We start from the raw sequence: 13494 nt of genomic DNA, 5'->3' as shown, positions 1-13494 counted from the left end.
ACAGTTAAATCTAATGTATAACCGCTGCGGGACGTGAAAACCAGCGGAGCATTTCACAGAAGACTTGGCGAAAACAGGCTGCTCTCTCCGGGCTGAGATGAGCAGACCGCCCGGTGCTCTGACGGTCCGTTAATTACACCTCACATCTCCCACATCCACGGAGCAAATTGACATTGAAACATTTGCTTTAACAACAAAAGTTGCTTTAACAACTAACTTCAGTCATAAAATTACATTACGTTACTTAAATATAGTAGTATTTATAAACTTCGACATAAAGTTGTGTTTATTTTCCTCTGTCGTTGTTGCCTGTTGCTGAGGTGCAATGCATTCTGGGATATATGGCTCTCACGAGAACAGATGAGCCTGCTCCGATGCATGCCCGGTAAAATGGGCGGGGCGAGTCACATCCGGGTAGTATGACCGTTCTCGGCCAGATGCGGACTTTAGAATTGGAACAGTACTCGGGCTGCGACTGATGACGTTTCACGAGTCCACGAGAACAAAAGTCCACACAAGAACGCATATTGAGAAATGGCCTATATATTTATGCATGACATCTCCTGGTGGTGGATGTGTGAGGGAATGGTTGTTTGCTCTATGTCGGCCCTGTGAATGACTGGTGACCAGTCCAGGGTGGGCCCCTCACAGCCGTCTCTTGCCCGATTTCAGAACAAACAACAAAACAATACAAACTGTAGTTTGAAGTTTTCAGCCCCGTCTAGTTTTAAGTGACGCTGATGTGACTGTACAGATGTGAACTAGATGTGTGGCTACAAAGTAATGTGTGCGCTACAAAAGCGGTTAACAATAATGAATAAACTACGAGTATAATGTTTGAAACCAGATCTGTGTCATCACCTGTCTGTTTCTGTTTTTTTACTAGCAATGCAATATTCTATTTTGCTGTTGTAGCAGACATAACACCGTCATTATTATTAGGAATTAGGAAGGTTTCTTCCTTTCAGGACCTCTGATGACGCAGCAGCGTGAAGGTCCTTCAGGAACAATCCCAATTCATAGACAGAGGGGCACTAAGGGAACACAGCGCCGTATGTTGTTGCTGGTTAGTAGGCGAAAATATAATAGGAGTAATGGCGGTCACAGCTGTTTGTGTATAGAAACGACATTGAGTTAAAACGATCGGACTGCGACCTGAGATCAGGAAGCACCGGATGAAGGAGGAGAGCTCTCAGGTGAGACGCTATTTTAGCTAACTTGCTAGCGTGCTAGCATGTTCGTAAACGTGCTTTCTGTCAAACCAGCTGTCAATATGACGTGAGCTCATGTTTACTGCTGTCTGTCAGTTCGAGGCATTTGCTGATTCAGCAGGAAAAAGAAGCGAACTAACAAAGGCTCATTCTTACTGTGTACGTAACACTAAACTTAACGTTAGTCCAATTGATGCATTTGCTGTAATGTATTGTGTTGTTGTATTTGTCAGCATATTAGCCTGCCTGTTAGCATAAAAAGTTAAGCTAGCCACCCTGACGCATTTGATTCCGAGGGATCCTTGTAAATAGTAGTAGATAACTTACTAAGATCCCATCATTGGGAACACCGGGCGGTCATGGTCGCTTCACCCGCAGGGCTGTGCTGTTAACTGCGGTCATGCGGACCGCATTTCAAAATGAAATGCGCCTCTAATTAAGGTGTTACGGTAAATGGGCCCGTACAACCTAATCATCTTGAGGCACTGATCATTTTTTCTCAATCTTTGAACTCTCTTTAAACCAGATATAAACCGGGTAACACTCTTGATCCCATTTCATGTTGACCTCATCTATCACCATGTACCTTTCCATATTTTTGGACTTTTTGAGAAAAGTGAAGGCAAAGTCAGCAAAAATCGACCTCCTCTATCACCATGTACATTTCCATCAAATATTAGTGTGTAAATTTCCATTATATTCATCAATTATCCACCTAGTTCTAGAGGGCTTGTCTGAATGATGATATGGTGGGTGGGAGCCTGGCGGATTTGGATGGGGAGGGAGTTTGGGAGGGGAGTAGTCGCTGTAGTGGCCTTTGCCTTTACAGGAGGCCTGGCTTCCGGTGGCGAGGAGAGGGGGGGCGAAGGAGTGACTGGTACCCCAGCCCGACCTGCCCAGCAGGTTAAGGATCTGATTTGCCAGCTTCCCTTACTTGATTTAGGTCTGTTGCCTCAGGCAACTTGTAAATATAATAAGTAGAATAAGTCAAAAAAGCAATGTAGGCATTTAGAAAGAAGTTCATTTTGAGGACATTAACCACAAATGGATCCAAACAAAAATATTAAACAAAGAAATGAAAAACAAAAACATTTTTTTAATGAATATATTTCAACAAGTTAAAAAGTTACTTTTGTCTCACCGATTTGTGGCATTGTCCCATGCAGCTTGGCAGTCATAAAAGAATGCTTCACCCAAAGAGAAAAGGTCTCACCCACTTTGGGCCCTCATTTGATTGGACACAGACATGTCTGCTGACATTATACACATTGTTTTTAATTCAAAAATAATTAAAGGGTAAAAAGTATTGTGTTGCCTGGTTAGTTGAGGTTAGTCTGCCATAGAGGGTTACGGTACTTGTTCACCATCAGTCTCGTGCTAGTATTTAGCCTATGATGGAGTTTACCACCCACTAAAGGCTGTTTTCCAAACAACCCGACTTCAAGAAAGGTTGATACGGCCTCCTGCCGTCTATGAGCTCTGCCTCGATCTGATGCAAGCTGAGCGGTCCCGCGCATTTCAGCACTGGGCTCTTTCCTCTTCGCCTGTCGCTACTGCGGGTAACCTCTTTAGTTTCCTTTCCTGTACTTAGTAAGATGCTTCAATTCAGAGGGTGAGCTTGTCTGATCTGAGGTCGAAGTCAATTGAGGTGCAGCCCCAGAACCGCTGGAGCGGTAGAGGAGGGTCCCATCCATGGACCCCCGCTGGAGCAACACCTTTCGTAACCGGAACACAAATAACGCAGTCAGTACAAGAACAAAAGTCCACCGGCAGCTACATCCGACCGAGGAGGAATGGCCTTATAGGGGCCCCTGGATCGTACATCCTGTGGTCTGCACTGAACGGGACAAAGAACTAACTGAGCTGACTTTCTCTTATTTCATACTGTACAGTAAAGGTTTATAGAAATATACATGGGCAGAGAGGAAAGGGAAATGACGAATACAATGGCATTCTTAATTTTCTCAAAAGCTACACAGTCAAATTTGATGGAAATGTACATGGTGATAGATGAGGTCAAGCTGAAGGTCAAGTAAATGACATGTTTTCATAGACTGAAAAACTACCATCGCTTTTCGGAGAAAACATTTTGACATCAATTTATACATATATTCATTTCTGAGTAAAGGTAATGTCGTGATCTTCGCAGTTAAACATCTTAGATGTGATGTGCGTGTTCGCATGATCGTAAGCACTTCTAATGCCTCGTATCTATAGCAAGTTGTGAATCGGCTTACTTGGTAAAATTGCACTTTCTAGTTCCTTGTTCTTGTGGGTTTGTATCCTTGAAAGTCGCTTTGCATAAAGCGTGAGCTAAATTACATATAATATAACGTGTTGAGTCTTGGCCAATCCGCGTTGAGATGTACGCATTTCGGCGCAATCTTTGATCAATGAATCCGATCTGTTTCGTCTTTGGGTCCGAACAATCAAAAGAGCGCGGCTCTAAAAGCTCGAGGGTTCATCAGACAACATGTTGGGTGTGGTGTGAAAGCCAGTCTCATTTGTATAATAAATTGTTCTACATTAACTAATTTTTTGGATTGCATTTAACTCTCAAAAATTGCAATGTGCAATTGGAATGCCAAAATTAAAATGGATATCTAACATCCAAATTATGACTACAAGCACCTGGATGGTAGCTATCTGAAATGGTGGTTTTGGGTATTGACTGATGATCTCTGTTCTCAGGATGGCAGGAGTGTTTGACATCGACTTGGAGACAGAGGACGTCAGTGATGCAGAGGTCTGTGTCCCCCTGTCATTCCTACGACTGCTGCTGATCACTCACAGACACAGTACACACCAATATCAAAACAATTTACTGCCCAGTCACAGGTTGTGTATCTGACCACAGCCACAGAGACCATCAGACGGTTTTATTAAAGGGCGTTTGCTTTCACTGTACAATGACAAGGGACACAAATTGCTTTGTTTAACCTCATTGATTTGCTAATCCCCATGTATAGGAGGACGTCTGTGACTTTACTGTGCGAGAACCAGAGCAGTAAGTTGCACTTACCAATTAAGAGTTAATGCTCTGTTTTAGCAGGCAAATGTATTCCAGACTCTACCACTGTTTTGCTGTGCCCCGTTCGCCCCAGTGTGCAGACAGAGGAGGTGGAGTTGACCAGTGAAAGTGTGAACAGAGACAGTGAGAGAGTTGGACCGGACTGTTTTGAGCTCCTTACTGTGCTCGGAAAAGGAGCTTATGGCAAGGTGTGTGTGTGTGTGTACGCGCGCAATATTTCAATTGATCTTAAGGACTATTTTACAAAACTGTTTAGTTTTTATAATACTATCAAATAACTTTTTTTGATAAGGCAAATACTGCATATTGTTTGTGTGTATATAAAGATCTAATATCTGGTTTCTTTTAGGTTTTCCAGGTGCGGAAGGTTCAAGGAACTCAGATTGGAAGCATATTTGCCATGAAGGTTCTGAGAAAGGTATTTATTCTCCTAAGACACCACGTGTATGATGAATGCTTCATGCCCCGCGCTCTCTACCTCTTGTCGCTTCCCGTCCTTCGGTCTGTGCTCACTGGTCTGGTTTGTCTTTAGGCGAAGATAGTGTGTAACGCTAAAGACACGGCCCATACACGAGCAGAGCGGGAGATCCTGGAGACGGTGAGACACCCGTTCATCGTGGACCTGCTCTATGCCTTCCAGACGGGAGGGAAGCTATACCTCATACTGGAGTGTCTAAGTGGTAAGTAAGTAAGCAAGTGAGTGAGTGAGGGGGTTGGAGGGTGAAACCATAGGGGGCCAAGGAACTAAGTCTGGTAGTTTTATTCTCCCATTTACAATCGTCTCTGGTACACAGAAGCGCGCACACACACACACACACTGCTCATCCTTCTGTACTGTTTTACAACAGGAGGGGAGCTGTTCATGCAGCTAGAAAAGGAAGGCATCTTCATGGAGGACACTGCTTGGTAAGGACACACACACACACAGCTCCAGGATTCAAGGAAGGAAGCTTCAGCATGATCATGATACGTTTGTTCCTTCCTACTGAGTTATTGATTCCTAGTCCCGTTTTGCTCATTAAAACTAATTGTGTTACAACGTGGACTCAAACACTTTCTCTTGTGCCTGTAGTTTCTATCTAGGAGAGATCACATTAGCTCTCGGTCATCTCCACTCCAACGGGATTATTTACAGAGACCTCAAACCTGAAAACATCATGCTTAATCACCAAGGTAACGCGCCACGGCTTCACTGTTCAATGCCATGAAATCCTCTCCTCTGCTCCTTTAAGTGCCCCGGGGCATGAGAGCCCTGCATGGTGCCGTTGTCTTGTTTCCCGTCAGTTTCTCCTGTGTCTAAATTGTGTCTTGCATTTTCACAATGATCATCAGTTTGTCTTCTTCATTTTTGAAGGGCACATCAAGCTGACCGACTTTGGCCTCTGTAAGGAATCCATTCATGATGGAAGCGTCACACACACCTTCTGCGGGACCATAGAGTACATGTGGGTGACACACACACTGCCTCTCTGCTTTTAACCCTTGGTGCCGGATTTCTACTTTGTGCGTGAAGCTCATGTTGATGGAGTGTCTCTGGTGTTGTAAGAAACAACATTGCAATTGTGTGTGTGTGTGTGTGTGTGTGTGTGTGTGTGTGTGTGTGTGTGTGTGTGTGTGTGTGTGTGTGTGTGTGTGTGTGTGTGTGTGTGTGTGTGTGTGTGTGTGTCAGGGCTCCAGAGATCCTGACCCGCTCCGGTCACAACAGAGCAGTAGACTGGTGGAGCCTCGGGGCCCTGATGTACGACATGATGACCGGATCAGTGAGTACAGACTCACTGAGAGTCATGACCCCTGACCCAATGGGGCTAATGTTACTAACTGATTGGATTTATATCTCAGTAAAAGGAGTGTTTTTAAAACGGCGAATGAACTAAGATGTCGCCCATAAATTCTTCAGATGAAAAGTATTTGGGCTGTTTAGTCTTTAATTAAATGATAAAAGTTGCATTGAAAAGACAATATTATTATTACCATGGCCTTAGACAGTAACTGTGCCCCTTATTCAAACCTCACCATGTTCCTGGGGCAAGTATTGTATTTAGAGTAAGACTAACTATAGGTGAGGTAAAGCGAGTGAAACCCTTTGACTCCATTAAGCCTTTAGAAATGTAGCTGTTTCCGTAGCCCCATATTTCGGTGAACTATTCAGTAGCACACACTCCCCTCCCTAAAGGGAACAATTTGAGTGACAACTGTGATTCTCCCCCAGCCTCCGTTCACAGGTGAAAACAGGAAGAAGACCATTGATAAGATCTTGAAGTGTAAACTCAATCTGCCGCCGTACCTGACCATCGATGCCAAGGACCTCATCAAGAAGGTCTGTGAAACACAGACTGACATTTAGTACTTAGTTTTACTGCCTAATCAGTGCCTAAAAAAGCATTAACCCCCCACCCCCTCAGATGTTTTGCTCCTTTGTTGCTTTTATACAGGAAACATGGTTATAACCTGGCTTTTCTTGTTTTACAATCTACTAAATATTGACCTGAAGGGGGTGAATATGCAATCATTTAGTTTACCTTATTTTTTATTATTAAGGAGGACAGTTATTATTACATTACCTGTCATTTACCTGACACTTTTATACAAAGTGACTTACAACCATAAGGATACAAACTCAGAAGAACAAGAAAGTGCAATTTGATCAAATAAGCCGATTTACACCTTGTTATAGATAAGTACAATTTAAGTGCTACAATTTGTTAGTGTTTTTAGTCGAGGTAAAGTCTGATGAGGTGTGTAAAGGTCTAGTTGATTGTTTTGCTCTCAGTGAGGGAGGAACAAGCAGCTTGATGTTGGGATGGAGGGTTTGACCATGTCCTGGATGGAGACTGGACCCCATCCATTCACAGCATGCTACGTGAGCACCAATGTTTTGAAGTGGATGCGGGCAGCCACTGGTAACCAGTGAAGAGAGGAGGACTGGAGTTATATATGAATTATGAATATTCTGTCTGTTGTTGCTTGTAAGAGTCTGCAAAAGGCTCCTTCTCACGACTCAGTGTCACAGGGTCTTCCTCACAGGATATGATGTGATCCAAGTTTCCTCTGAACCAAAAGCTTTATCAAGTTTGGACCACACATATTGTGTTAAACCCCTACCCCCTTTTTCATTTTATGATTTCTTCATGGAAACAATGACAACCCATCTATTCTGTAAATTGAAGTTATTGATCATTTGATGCAGGACCTTTTTTCCTTTCAGCTATTGAAGAAGAATCCAGCCCAGAGATTGGGCTCCAGTAAAACGGACTGTGCTGATATCCAGGTATCAAACAGGGGGACACACACACCTGCTATGCTGTCACCATACAAGTCCATGTACTTAGGAGAGACTCCAGTCAAATGAGTATTCTTTTTTTGTTCTTTATCTGCGGCCCGGTACCAAGTGGCCTAGTGGTTGGAGACCACTGTTCTCGAATACACCACATCCATGTGTAGGCACCTAGGAAGTATGGAAGACGCGATTATGTCAATCCACTTCTGTGTCGTCAAGTATGAAGTGTAGCATATGACACACGGAAAGCGCTGTGCAAGAGACCCTGGCCAGGTACCAACATGCTGGCCATGGAGTGTTTGTGAGGTGGTTCTACGTTGCCAGCAGTGTGTTACTGCCGTACATGGAGAGGGGAGCAAAGCAGTGTGCTCTACACCAAAGGTCCCCAACCTTTTTCACCTCACGGACCGGTCTCATGTTAGACAATATTGAATATTTTGCAGACCAGTTATGGAGTTGTGGCAGATAAACGCGTCGAAATAACCGGCACGACATGTGGAAGTGGGGGAGAGGGGGTGTAGTCGCTCTCTCTGTCCGGCTGTAGGTGGAGCTCCTGTGTGGAGACGACTCTTTTTAAAATGTATTATTTTGAAGATTTAGTATTCTTTGTGTGGTGATGCCCGGTGGTTACGGACCTCTGTTCAAGGCTGTAAAAGAGTTGAGTACCTCACTCTTAGACAAGGAGCTGAAGGAACTTGCTCTAGTTCATTTGCTATGTGACTTCAATGATTTAGAGCTCGATTGATTTAAAACGCTTACCAAAGAAGAGCAGAACCAGAAGTTGTATACTCCCAGCTCTTTGTTTTGGAGACTGGGTTCAACGGAGAATCTTTAAATGAGCCTTTTTGTTCTTCTGCAGAAACATCCGTTCTTCAGGCACGTCAACTGGGCCGAGCTGCTGAACAGGACGGTGGAGCCCCCCTACAAGCCCCAGCTGGTAGGTCAGCAGCTGTGGCTTGCTAGCTTCTCATTATGTGCGTGATCCTCATTCTTTCTTCTCACCCACTACCTGCGCTTCCTCTTTCATGCCCACGTTCCTTTCTTACACCCCTTCGTCCAACCCTCTAACGCTTTGCCGTCTGTACCTAGCATTCGGCCGAGGACGTTAGCCAGTTTGACACCCGGTTCACCAAGCAGCCCCCGGTGGACAGTCCCGACGACAGCACCCTGAGCCACAGTGCAGAACTCGCCTTCGCTGTGAGATGCTATTAAAGAAGCCTCTACTTCATTAATAATTAGTCAATGCTCCGTATTGGTCTAAAAAGCGTCTCTTTCAGGGCTTCACCTACGTGGCTCCATCGGTCCTTGAGAGTCTAAAGGAAGGCTTCTCATTTGAGCCCCGAGCGCGGGCTGTACGCCGACACAACAGCAGCCCCCGCACCCCCATCAGGTAACACACACTTCAAGATAGGGCACGTAGGAGGAAGAACATCCTGGTAACTTCATTTTTCTGTATCTGTCAGTCCCCCGAACTTTTCCCAAGCAGGACCTTTCAAGTCCAGCATGGAGGTGGGAGAGTCGTACCGTTTCTCTCCCACCTCCCCACCGCCGGCTGCGGCCCACGCGTCCCTGGAAAATGGAGCTGCTAGTCAGCCAATCAGGACGCCCGCGAGGAACAACAAGCAGCAGAAGGGTCATCGGAGATGAGAGGGACATCTTTCAGAGCTCCACCAGATTGACATTTTTCATAGTATATAGGAAGTGTTGAGGTAGCGAGCGCAGGTGTTTCTGCTGGGATCAGGCTTTTTGAGGTGACTAAAAAGCCTAAATGAAAGTTAATTTGTGTCATTGAGCATTGCAAATAATTCCAATAGTGTTGGACCTGTTCACCATGTACCTGTCAACAGGTAGGTCCCTCTACACAGACCCACTGGAGCAACATGGAATCCTCAGACGGTCACTTTATCGAGTGACGCTTACATGCAGCTTCCATATTTCTGCGCTGATCTATGGCAAACTGACTTAATATCAATATTCTGTACAGAAATCACTGGAAAGAAGGTTGATGATTCTTCTTCACAGTAAAGGTTTCATTTTGTATGTACATGTTAACTGATGTAAAGCGTTCTGTTTTGAATTAGTACATCAGCTTCCATCAAGTTCTCCAAAATTTGCATACAGATTTTCCATCAGACAATTGATTTGAGCTTTGAGTAGTAAGATTTGGTGGACTATAGCATAACAAAATCTCTTGAAGAAAAATGCTACATTGCACACAGAAGGTAATATGATCACAAAAGCCATATTTGGTCTTGTGTAAATATGGTGACATTGATCTGTTTGACATTTCTCTGAGCTTTCCTTTTAGAGAATCTTTAACTAATGCCAAAGCGTTTCACACATCCTGTTATATTGTCCAATCGTACTATTATAGAGTGCACTGGAATATCACCAATTTGGGCGGTTGAAGAGGTTGTGCTTGTTTATAGTAATTAATATAGGAAAATACCTCCATATAATTAATACAAGGTACAGTCAATGCAGGCTGTAAAAACTCATCTCTGTATACAAATTATATTAAATGAAAAATATTTTGGGTTACTGAAGAAACTTATTTTTACAAATGATTATTCATATTTTATTATTCATATAAAAAAACAAAACAATGAATTGCTAGATATATTGTAGTATTTGTCATTTCCTGATATATCTGCGGCAAGTTCCCGCTGGCTTGCTTACAACTGAAAGGTAATTCAACACTTGAGGGGTCATGGAAAGGCTTTGAGGTTCATTTAATGCCAAAATCTTTCAGCTTTTTGTATGTTGTCATCTTTTTCTTGTATAATAAATACAATGACTCGCAGATTCAGCTAATTTGAATCAAATCCATGCCCATTTCAGTATACCTTGTTACCGGAACATATCAAACATGTTAAGGACCAAGTTGTAGGATCTAGTGAGGTCTTGTGTTGAGGCTGCCGACCCCCTCCCTTTCATCACGCGGAGGTAGGCAGCAACGTCCGGGTTTGGAAAGTAATGCCCAGGCTGAAGTGCCTAAAGCTGCATTATCACTAATGTCCATTAGTTCATTGTTTTTTAAAATACTTAGTCATTAACTGACAACAGGTCTATAAATAAATAAGTAAAATAAATCCTACCACTAGTAGTAGGATTAGTTTAATAACTGTGAACCACCTCCCCCTGGCCAGTGATACATGTTGAATTCGATGTGCTGCAGATGGGAAAGGGTTGTTTGTGTGCAGAGGTAGAAAAGGAAAGACGCAACCTAGAGGTCAATGTGATTAACATTGCTGAAAAAGTTCATACTTGTTCAGAGGATCATCCGTTGGCTTCTATTTACCAAATCATGTTTTACCAACTGTAAAATAAGGAGACCCAAAGGATTAAATAATTATGAAACTTACGCAATGACATAAAAAATTGAAGTGTAGATGAAATATGTAACATTTTTGGCTTCTTCAGGGACAACTTGTGGATAGCCTGATATCAAACATTAACGCACAAATGCTCAGTGGACCCAGAAGGGGAGCCCTAAGGATGATGCAGCAAGTACTACCTTCTTCCTGAGCCGTGAGATATGAGTCGTGTTAGCACAACATGTTGATGATCGTGATACACATCTGGCTACTTGCTAAACATCAGCATGTTAATATGCTCCCCTTAGCATTTAGCTCAGTGTACAGCTGCTAGCATTAGCTCTAGACTGTTCGGTCACATGAGCTTCAAGACAGGAAATGGAATAAAACAGACATATTAAGAACATTCTGAAATTGAAACCACAAATGTGGAATGACATTAACATAACCAGCAAAAACAATTAAAAATAACATTGAATTTCATGGTAATATATTTGACCTGTGTACAATAATTGCAAATTTTATGTTATTGAATGGTTTTTGGTATTGATCACATAAGGCCTCCCTAGAATAAAGCTAGCCTTTACAACACATCCAAAAGGACACCTGTGCATGCAGCAGTGGGCGTCTTATTATCTCTGTAAATAACATGCTGGATTTACAATTTACATTTTTTGTCATTTTGGTCAAATATAAGATGGGACTTCTCAATAAAATTCTTGAAATGCAATAGTTTGGAATTTCCCCATCTGACCAACCTGTAATAGCACTGCAACCTACTACAGGGTGACTACAGGAACAACCATATCTGGAATAAATTGCAAACCTAGCCACCTCAAAATGACACATCCCTAGTAGAAGGCCACTAACCTGTTAAATAGAGATTGGATTTACAAAGTAGCTGATCTTTGTGATGACAAAGGGTTAATATGGAGCCAAATCCAGGTCAAAAGTTTTGTTCATTCGAAAAAAAAATGTGAACCTAAAAGTTTGTTTTGTTGTTGAACATTGAAAAATACAACACTGTATTCAAAATAAAAATAATTGAACGAACAATATTTTCGGGTTTGACTCAGTATTTGACTCAGTAGACTCATTATTTTTTTTCATTCTTCACTTTTTATTTTTTGATTATCACTATTATATTATTCGGTTGCAGATTTAATATTTTCAGATTCAAAACCTCTTTCAGGTTCCAAACTTTTTTTCGCGTTCGGATCTTTTTTTTTTTTTGACCCTGATGTGGCGTAGGGGGCGGGGCGTCGACTGAGAGGGGCGTGTCATCATGAGTGACCGCTCAATACATAAGGCTGAGGACGGATTCGGACATCCCGGTTCAGTAGCTCGTCAGCGAAGCGTTAAAACACAAACGACACCTCTCTGTAACCGTAGTGATGTAGACAACCAGCTACAACCCCAATAAGCATCATTTTATCAGTACGGACTGGTCTGCGAGCTGGACGAATCACGTTGATGACGCAGCGGCGGTCTGCAAAGCGACATCACCATGGTTACAGAGAAGTGTCTGTGTTTACGTTTCGCTGACCAGTTGTTCAACCAGGAAGCCCGAATCTGTGGATATAATATATCTGTATTGTTCTTCGAATCTTTAATCAACTTATTGTTGGAATGCATTTATGCAATTTAATTAATATAAATTCAAATAAACTTTTTTAACATGGTTTTCAATGGAGTTCATTTTCAAATCCTCTCAAAACTTTTTCAGCTTTTCCAATCTTTCAGATAGAGACACCATTTAAACTTTAAAATGTAGTCACATGTCTTAACAATTTTTTTTAAAAACAGCTTGTTGATTTCTATTATACTTTTTTCATAATGACTATGTTTCATTAGTTTTTGGGGCAGTTTCTGAGTTTTACATTAGTGTGTATTGCGTTTCTTACAGTGGAGCTGAGTGAAGCCGTGTCAGTAAAAAAAAGGCACAATATTCACTTTTCGGGTTTCATTCCTGGATTAAAACAATGCCGTGCTTCTGCTGGTCCGACTCATAGAGTATGGAATCCCACTGTTATTTACTTTTTGCGTAAGGAGCCCGAGAGTGAGACAAAGTCTGTCCCAAGCCCCATTGGCTCCAATACAAATCTGCTGACATATTTCTAAAAAAAAACAGAAGGTACATGTTTTGTAAACTGCTAGTTGAGCAGTTTTAAAACACATACATGACATGAAAACTACACTCATGTGTTCGGTAGAATCTTTTGTCTCTCACAATCACATTATTTTTTGGATCACCCGGCCAGTTTTGCTCCAGGGGGCATTTGTTTGATGTGAGGATTCTGAGTAAATCACTGTCTGTCTGTGCCCCTGTGAGCTCGTTAGTGACCATATACTCCATTCTTTTAGTTTGTCAGTTGGTCTCAGCCAGCTGAACCATAACAGCTAATTAGTGGCGTCACATGACACAATAATGCTTTCTTTCAACCAGGGTTCATAAGGTCATGGAAAACCTGGAAAGTCATGGAAAAAAATAAAATCACAAACGTTTTGGAAACTTGTTATATTTATGTTTTCATGTGGTTCATTTAAGATACGTTTCAAATAATTCATATGGTTTTAAAGAGAGAAGCTTAACATAGTTTGAACAGTATGGGATCAGAGGGGTAGCTCTACAGTGACTAGTTATCTAAAAAATTGAAA

The 13494-nt window shown here is 42.3% G+C and overlaps 1 protein-coding gene across 1 annotated transcript; it reads left to right on the top strand.

Annotated features, from left to right (window-relative positions):
- Positions 1-990: 990 nt before the first annotated feature.
- Positions 991-10328, top strand: LOC119218185 (ribosomal protein S6 kinase beta-2-like). The gene is made up of 16 exons (XM_037472401.2): positions 991-1196; positions 3903-3957; positions 4181-4218; positions 4316-4430; positions 4592-4660; positions 4775-4922; positions 5091-5148; positions 5315-5415; positions 5597-5687; positions 5912-6002; positions 6452-6559; positions 7448-7510; positions 8379-8456; positions 8609-8716; positions 8797-8909; positions 8983-10328. The coding sequence occupies exons 2-16, from the start codon at positions 3904-3906 to the stop codon at positions 9164-9166; spliced, it is 1419 nt and encodes a 472-aa protein (XP_037328298.1). The 5' UTR covers positions 991-1196; position 3903; the 3' UTR covers positions 9167-10328.
- Positions 10329-13494: the final 3166 nt, after the last annotated feature.

This window comes from Pungitius pungitius, chromosome 9, assembly GCF_949316345.1.
Source record: "Pungitius pungitius chromosome 9, fPunPun2.1, whole genome shotgun sequence".
In the NCBI taxonomy this organism is placed as follows: Eukaryota; Metazoa; Chordata; class Actinopteri; order Perciformes; family Gasterosteidae; genus Pungitius; species Pungitius pungitius.
This window is presented reverse-complemented; position numbering and strand designations above follow the sequence as displayed.